General features: G+C 44.2%; 1 protein-coding gene across 1 annotated transcript; it reads right to left on the reverse strand.

Annotated features, from left to right (window-relative positions):
* Positions 1–36: 36 nt before the first annotated feature.
* Positions 37–8900, reverse strand: LOC135394911 (transcription factor SPT20 homolog). The gene is made up of 23 exons (XM_064625979.1): positions 8658–8900; positions 8424–8522; positions 8288–8352; positions 8158–8224; positions 7914–8069; positions 7776–7811; positions 7675–7713; positions 7370–7483; positions 6951–7144; positions 6723–6873; positions 5770–5823; positions 5473–5529; positions 4762–4907; positions 4614–4646; positions 4383–4530; positions 3895–3968; positions 3198–3241; positions 2918–3117; positions 2269–2397; positions 2047–2137; positions 1782–1945; positions 944–1025; positions 37–759 (listed from the first exon to the last, which is right to left on the reverse strand). The coding sequence occupies exons 2-23, from the start codon at positions 8478–8480 to the stop codon at positions 611–613; spliced, it is 2250 nt and encodes a 749-aa protein (XP_064482049.1). The 5' UTR covers positions 8481–8522; positions 8658–8900; the 3' UTR covers positions 37–610.
* Between the last annotated feature and the right edge of the window lie 139 nt (positions 8901–9039).

The following is a 9039-nucleotide window of genomic DNA, read 5'->3' on the forward strand; positions in this document are numbered from 1 at the left end:
AAAGTTGGCAGCCCATTCCCAATAAGCTTTGAAATATTGTTTAGTGTAGGAATGTTTATTATTACATGCTACCATTTTGAAGCTAACGTCTGAGGACATGCGATGTTCATAATTTAAGCACGTTTTATCGTCCCGTCCTAAAATACACTCTTAAAGCACTGGCTGCACAGCCTCTTCTCATTAAAATTCGACACAGGCAGGGGGGCAATAAAAATACAACGCCTCGCCGAAGGGTTGACGTGGCTCTGTCTGTGTTGCCTACAGTAAAATACGCTTGGCAACCACGATCTACATAAAAGCACTCTCCTAAAAATAACGCAAACTAAAATGTCCACAAGATGAGGAAAGTAGGACACATCAACAATCACGTGCTTAATATAAACAAAATCGTGAAAGTTTTTGGTGGCTTGAGCAAGTAGGGTGAAGGCCACGGATAAAAACGACGATTTCTCAGTTTTTGCAACACACTGTAGTAGTCTGCGGATGAAGTTAAAATTCGGGGACACAAATCTCGTTCCGTCCGAAGTGATGTGGTGTGGTGTGGCTAAAACCTCTGTGGCCGACGTCTACGATGGTTTAAGTTAGTCCGACGTTTTTGCAGACGACGTTTTCACTGTGGCTTCATAGACGACTTTTTACGGTTGCGAGGGCGACGTTGGGCGGACGACGTGTTCTGCGCTTGCTGCATTTGCTGCTGGATCTGCTTCTGCAGGGCCATCTGCAGGTGCTGCGGATGAATGGTTGTCGCTGTTCCTGCAACTGAAGTTAGCATTCGCTCATGTTTTATCTGGACGTCTGCATTTAAAAAAAAAAGAGAGGCAAAGCCACGTAGTAAACGCCGTAACTTGAAACACGTGGTGATCACAAGTCGCTTCACTACCCCTTTAATGTAACGAATGAGTGAAGTTGTAAGTTTACGTAACACTTTAGTTTCACTTCCCACCTGCTGGACTGATGGTAGGCGTGTGAGTGACTGGTCGGGGTAGTGCACTTATGAGTGGCATCGACTGCTGAGGGCCGGAGACCTAGAACAGTAAATAAACGTGTCCGATATCAATACCACAGACGTAGATCGACAGAGCAACTGGGCTCCTCCACTTCTCTTGAAACAGTCAATGTCATTTACAGTTAGAGCTACAGTTAACTACGGTACTGTGAACGCCACAGTAAAGCCCTACAGTTAGAGCCTGAAGTTTTCGGGAAATATTTTTACCTACATTCGGGGAGTAAATAAACATGTGCACTACATTCATGCAAATTCGGGTGAAAAAAACTTTCAGTACACTAAATTTGGGGAGAAATCGGGCTCAGTTATTCTATCTGAACTATCTGAAGCGGTTTGGTAAAAACTGTGATGTAACTGCATTTTTCTGTCAAACAAGTAAGTTAGTGCATTCCTACAGACATCCCAGTGAGGGCAACTTGCCGGGTAAAAATCGGGTTTCACCCTAAAGAGGCAACCTTCAATTCGGGGCGCAAATTTGGGGAAGAATCGGGTAAAACCCTAAAACAGGCTCTACCTATAGTACAGTAAAGTAAAGTACAATTAAAGCATATTCAGTAGGTCGCAGCACATTTACCGACACTGCCTTCACAATGACCCGCAAGAAAATCAGACACATTATTACCCACGGGCTTAGTTATCTACCAAAAAAGATTGAGACAAAAAAAAAAAAAAGAGACTCTACCCATATACCAGTTCATAAAGTAGTTCCACATCACATTGTGTTTCTTCACAGCCCTGTTCTACACCCCTAGTTTCCAAACAGTGCACATCTCACCTGCAGAAGGGACAGGGGTGTGGCACTTGAGACATTGTGCGTAGTTCCCTTTAGCCCGGACGCAACCAGCTGTGCTGCTAGGGCCTGTGGGCCTAGTGCTGTCAATGGCACCGACAGCATACCAGCTGCTGTGGTCAGCACATTTGTTGCTGGGTTTACCATGCCTTTTTCAGAAGAGAAGAAAAGGTGTTTTACATGTGGGGAGGTTTATAGTTTATCGTATCTCGGATACACCACGCCGCTGATGGATAAAAGGTGTGTTTACCAGACGACACGATGACCTGGGGCGATCCCAACGTTGCAACATTCGTGGAGGTTGCTGTTGTGACTGCTCCGCTGACGGCTTGCTCTGAAATCTGATATAGCGGCACACAAGTTAGGTGAGACAAGTATGATGCGGAAGACAAGCTCTACTACTACGAAACATTTTTTTCCTCCGCGTTATTTCCAATTCAAAGATTCAAAATTCTGCATTATTAAGCCTCACCTGACCCTGCAAGGGCATGGGTGAAGCGGCAGCAGTTCCTACTAACATGCTGGACTGGGTAACGGGAACCATGGTGAGGGAGATAGGCACTGGTAGGCCCGACGACAGATTCACCCTCGTTAGCGACACCTGGTGAGAAAAATTAGTAATGTGTGTTCGTGTACAACACACAGGTAGAGCTCCTAGTTTTCTGCGATTCCGCGGAACTGGCTGCGTCTTGCAGAATCCGCCGTTTCCCTCGGAATTGTGTGTTCGATTCGTGTACAGGATTTCAATCGATCTGCAACATTTTCGCGGGTTAAACCTGATCAATCGCGACTGCAATGCCTGACAGGACTAATATTGCTGGCGCTTACATAGCTGAACATGCTGCAACTAAAGAAAATTTGACTACAGGAACACCCGTAGAGAAATTGTCAGAGTTGATTCTAATTTTCTTCGCACACTGAAAGCTTTGCAAACACTGGAAAAGCACGTGGGACGAGTCGGTAAGCGATCTTTGGAGAATGCTGAAACAGTTTTTTTGCTCGTTTTCTCTTATACCCGCGGCATATAAGCGGATGTGTAGATTCCACTTCGCGGGAATGTTGATCTTCCACTGCACAAAGCTAGGGGCGTTACAGATAGGCGTGCTAGGGGTGTAACGTACCAAGTTGTGCAGGCCAACGTTCTGCGTAATTCCCAGTCCGGAAAGCCCGACTGGCGGAGTTGGTTCAGGTAGCGCCGTGACGTGGGGGTTCACAGTGGAGGGTGCCAGGGATGCATGGCTCAAGGGGGCTTGGTTTGTTGGGGGTGGACTACACTCCACGGTGGTGGGTCTCGATACCCCGCAGCTCTCTTCGGAGGACGCTGGTATGAAATTGACGAGCAGGTTAGAAGCACGAGAAGCACAGTGACTGTGCAAGTTCCCAAATTTTCCCCATCCTCACCTGCAGGCACCTGCAGTCCACTTGCTAGAGTAGTAGGTTTTCCGCTGGAAAGAGAAAAAAAATATTGGAGTATTTGTACATCTTGACGCTGTGCCTTTTATTGCCGTCAACGTCAGATCACTTCCCACGGGCATAGATTTAATAGCTCATGCAGGACGCAACCCAAAGGCATGAGGCCCTGCCTGCCTCCAGACCGGGCTTGCAGTAGCATAGACCTTCCCTTCCCTTGTGTTTTCAGGTATTATGTCTTTTTTAAAATTGGGACAGGAGGTAAATCAAGCTTCATTTATTTTATTTTTAATTTTTTCGGAAGCTGTAAAATTGGATGGTACCTTGTGAAAGTGGCAGTACTGAGGGTGAAGGGTATTTAGCATCTGCCAGTGCCTGTATGGGTGGCTTAATTTCCCCTTTGGAGCTCGGTTTTTACAGTTTCATGTGAAGCTATGATGATGCAGATCGGGAGGTAAAAACTTGTTTTACTGGGTTTAACAAAAAAACAAACAAACAAACAACAAAAAAAGGTCCATCCAAATGGTGTCTGATGCCTGACAAAAGCTCAACTCAGGCCCAAGAAAAATTAACGAACTGAACCGGAGCCCAGAGTCAAAACAACCGCGAGGCCTGAATGCGAGCCAGGTCTGACTGAGATTTTTTTTTTATCAGCCCAGGCCCGTGCAATGCTGTTGTCCACACTCACCGCTGGTCCACCAGGCATACCGAAGACGAGTCCGACATTGTAGAAGTAGTGGAAGCAGACGACGATATGCTCTCCTGTACACAAAATATGCAAAAAAAGCTCGAGAAAAGACGCACGAGCGTTGAATGGACAGAAATTGAATTGTCGCAAGAAGGCTTCTCAGACAATTTGTCAATAAATAATAAAATTAATACTGAATTTATAAAAATGGTTAAAAATAGGGCTGTTCGGTGTAGCACACTTTAAGAGTGATAAAACCCCTGTGCCGGGGTACCCTTGTTCCCCGGCACAGGGGTTTTATCGCTTTGAAATAATTTATAAAATTAGTAATTAATTTATAAAAATCATAATTAATCTATAAAATATTAATTAATTTATAATAATAATAATACGTCAATTAATTTATAAAAATTAATAATTAATTTATAAAATTTATTACTTATTAATTTTTTTATTTAGGAATAATAAAATTCCCAACGAGAACTCACAGCGATTTCCTTGGTGGAAGCCACCTCCGTCGTGTTCCGTGCACCGTGCGTGTGGTTCACCACCGGAGGTCGCCCCGGAACCAAGTGCGTGATTTTCACCGCCTTGCGACCCTCTTCTGTGAAGATCTCTCGAAACTGGTTGAGGTACCTGCGTGGGGACACGAGAGCATCACGATGTAAGAACTGACATACGTATTTGGAAGCAGAAGAAGTCGAGAGCAGACGCGTCACCTGTTGACATTAACTTGGCTGCCGAGGTTGAACCTGGAAAACAATATAAGTGCGTGAGCGAAAGTCGATTAATAGTGGTAGTAATAAAAATTGCCGTTTTTCCAGGCCGCAGCATATTTTCTTTCCTGAAAAAACTTCGAACACTCACTCGCAGCTGGTGCCGTTCTTCTGGCCGTCACGGTCGACGTAGAGCTTCCCAAAGTACTGCTGGTCAGTGGGTCGCTGCAGGATGGTCACGTGGGTCATCTTGCCTGACCCTTTCTCTGTTTCCATTATGTACTCTTGTACTACCACCTGAAGTCACAGAAAGATAAACGAAACGCAAGGAAGATCAAACTCTCATTACAACTGCACTGATAATGTGCACTAAAAATCTTCGAAGTATGCAGTAAAAGTACTGAATACAATATGCAATGTTTTGCATTCTTTGTAGTATGAAAGCAATGTGTAGAATCCAAATTTGACATCACGGGATAAAGTAAGGCTGCCTTCGTTCACACGAGGAAGACTTGCGCCACCGATATAAGTGTCTGCAGCTCTGCATCCGGCACTGAGCCATAGTGCAGATTACAATGCAGATGCCGTCAGTTTTTGTAGCTGCGTGGTAATGGTAAAGAAAGTGGCAAAGGCTAAGCACGGGCCCATCGACCATTGCACATGCAGCAAACACACTCTGATGCAAGGCGACGGTACAAGCCTTGAGTGCTAGCCATAGAACACTTCTAATCGGTTTCAAACAAAGACCAAAAGGGTTTTTTCATAGTCTAGATACGAAACCGTATCGAGAAAAAAAAAAAACGCATTCACACGAAAATCTGCGCTCTACCCATCACGACTAACAGGAATGAGAGGCACATACGGGTGTGTTGTCCGACGTCAGTTCCGGCTTCTCTTTCACCGTTGCAAACTTTTCCACCTGCAAATAAAAACATTACCGCATACGTGGATGACCGACCGAGATTAAAAATGAGAAAAAGAGCAGAAATGATAATCGCCTAGTGCAGGGCTACTTTGTCTTTGGCGTGTTTTTGTGGACATTTCGGTTTCCTGCATCGCGTATGCATTACCACCTTTAGTTAAGTGTAGGAGATAGTACGCTTAGTTGAGTGCACAGCTTGAAAAATCTGTGTGCAGGAAGAATTCTCAATCTGCTTACCTCAATTTTCTGAGGGACAGCTAAGGGTGTCTTCTTTGGCTTCCAGCTTTCAAGCTGGAAAGAGATTATACGCACACAAATGTCACACACGAATGTGGAAAGAAAGAAAGAAAGAAAGAAAAAAAAAGCAAACAAAGTTCAAAATCGAGGCTTCAATGCTCAATGGTTACATCAATCACCATACAGTCAGCCCCCGACACCGCTTCATCAATTTAATATTGAATTACAATTGCGATTTCCATTTTGCAAATATATTTTGGAATTAAATTATACGGATTAAATTTTCAGGAATCCTATAAACAAGATGATGGCAAGACTTCAAATCATACATGACTTATCGTTCCGTTTGACCAGGTTTCACTGCAAGAAAGGAACGCCTTTCTTCCTGGAGACCAGTAATTCTCCAAATGAAAATATATATATACATAATAAAATAAAGCAACTCTGGAAGCAGAATGAATGTAGCATAATAATAATAATAATAATAATAAAATGCACACACAACACAGCCCACACAAAACTCTGGAAATGTCAGCAGTGATAGCCGTCCTTTTTCTTTCTGTAACCATATCTTTTCCGCGGAACAATGGCTGATACCTAGAGCCTGAAGTTTTAGGGTTTTACCCGATTCTTCCCCGAATTTGCACCCCGAATTGAAGGTTGCCTCTTTAGGGTGAAACCCGATTTTTACCCGGCAAATTGCCCTCACTGGGATGTCTGGAGGAATGCACTAACTTACTTGTTTGGCAGAAAAATGCAGTTACATCACCATTTGTACCAAACCACTACAGTTAGTTTGAGTGACTGAGCCCGATTTCTCCCCCGAATTTAGCGCACTGGAAGTTTTTTCACCCGAATTTGCACGAATTTAGTGCACACGTTTATTTAACCGATTTTTAACCCACCGAATGTGGGAAAAAATATTTCCCGAAAACTTCAGGTTCTGCTGATACCTGCTTTGAAGGGGAGAGGTTAGGTGACCGACGGGGTGCACGCTTGCGATACTGGGTGATGAATTCGTGAGCCTTCAAGTGAGGAGGTGCAGGGAAGTGTTCCAGTTTCCTCCGTCGATTCAAGGCAACCTGGCTGTGCCTCCGAGCCATTCTGAAAAGCATGTGCACGTATTACAGATAAACGTGCGGACAGCAGGGCTCGATGACACGCGCTACTGACGGTAATACCTCTGCAGATTGTTTGTGCATAACCGTCCCTTACGATGCTGCAGCCAGTTGGAAACGACAGCAACGCTTACAGAGGGTTCCAGGCAGAGGGGTTCGGCCGTCGCCATGACGACGGTTGCCTCGAGGTAGAGCTTGTCTTCCATGCTCCACGATTGTCCATCGCTTGCTATTAGCCCCACGTCGCATATTACGGACTGGGTCGTGGAGGAAAAAAATGGCAATTCGATTAAGTTCAATTTTATTATTCAACGGTGGAACTAATGAAACAAGAAGTAAGTTCAATTTTATCTGCCAATATTTTATTATTCAACGGCGGAACTAATGAAACAAGAAGTAAGTTCAATTTTATCTGCCAATATTTTATTATTCGACGGCGGAACTAATGAAACAGGAAGTATCAGAATACGTTGTTCGTTTACCTGAGTTGTCGGCTTAAGCAGCACATAGTGTGCGTCATAGTTCCCCAGACTAGGAGAAGAGCGGCGGTAGTCCCGCACTTCAACGATGATGCTGCCGCTGTAGAATACGGGAGCCTGGAAGGATTGTTTGGTCAATTTTATGACACGATTTTCAAATTAGGTAAATGTGCAAAAATTTGGCCTTTGCTGTCAATTCCCCTTCTTCTTTCCAGGGTTTATAATCAGTGATGTATAAATGTCATACCCCTTTCTCCGATGATTGTACACGATCTGTTACCTGCCCTCTATCAGAAAAGACGTCGTACCTGAGATCTTTCGAGGAGGTCAACCAAAATCGGTGGAAGCTAGAACAATGTAAAAATTGGGGAAAGTCAGTTTTATGCCTCAAATCGCCGTCAACGCTCACCTCTTCGTTGTCGATATACTGCAATAACTCACTTTCCTGAAACAGATAAGTTCGTCACCTGTTATTTTCATCGAGGTATGAACTATTACACCAGAAGACGGCCAAGAAACCTCATATACACGGCCAAGAAAATATTACCTCATATGGTAGACGGATGGTTTCCGTCTCAATTCCAGTGCGACTCTTCAGCATCAACGAGTAACCCTCGTTGCCAGGGTAGAGATTCAACACTAAGCAATTCAACTTTTCCTTGGCGACAAGCTTCTGTAGAAGGTTTGACCCGCTCAACAGGCTCTAGGTAAAACGAGAATACCGTAAGCATTCCTTAACTTCCGTTTCATCGACGACGACCTAAAACGGTCAGAGACGAAAGAGCTCATACCCTGTTTCTCAGGTTGAAATTAGACTCTGACAGGTACAGCTCTAATAGCTTTTGTTGGAGAGATGGCCTAGAGTAATGAACAAAAGTTGTCATCTTACATTAACCACATGTGTACTGTCACTTTACTTACAGTCTTTCCTTTTTTGGATCGCGACATAGCTTGCCAGGCTGTTGCCTTGCCATTTGAATAAGTTGCTGCAACAAAAGTCGGTGTCAAGCGAAAGGCAATCGGAATATGCTGCTCTGCCAAATGAAGTCATACTCACGCCAGCATGTTGGAAGCAGGGATTGGTGGGATTCATGTTTCGTGTATTTTCAAGCATTTAGCTGCAATGACTCCCTGCAGTCAAATTGGGCACTTTGCTCTGGTCAACATGAAAACAAACGGTGAAATACACAATTTCATGCCACGGACGGTAAAGGACTGTCGGTGTCTCGCTATAGGCGTGTTAAACAAACGTTGTTATTTGCAGGGAATGTCAGTATGTGTTTATGTTTACCTGTTTGCATCCTTCAAATCGCACTGCGAGGAACTTTGACAACACACGAATGAAACCGCGACTGTGTTGAGTGAACATAAGACTGATAGACGAGTTAACGATTGCATTCTGCGATAATTCAATAATTACTGCTTAGCACATCTTTAAAACAAAATTTCCTTCTTGTATCCGCCGCATGATTGCATGCATACGGCAGCGTCAAAAAAACAAAAGCTACGGGGCGGCCATGTTTACCAGTGTTGCCTCACCGCTATTGCATATGACCGTCAGCTGAGGAAGGTTTATTTATTTATGTTACCGATTTAACTGCCAAGCTGTTCATTGCGTACTTCATATTTCCTGAGTGTCGTCAGCGAAGAGAAGGTCGAAGAGAGCCACATGC

Source organism: Ornithodoros turicata, chromosome 5 (genome assembly GCF_037126465.1).
Source record: "Ornithodoros turicata isolate Travis chromosome 5, ASM3712646v1, whole genome shotgun sequence".
NCBI classification, from domain to species: domain Eukaryota; kingdom Metazoa; phylum Arthropoda; class Arachnida; order Ixodida; family Argasidae; genus Ornithodoros; species Ornithodoros turicata.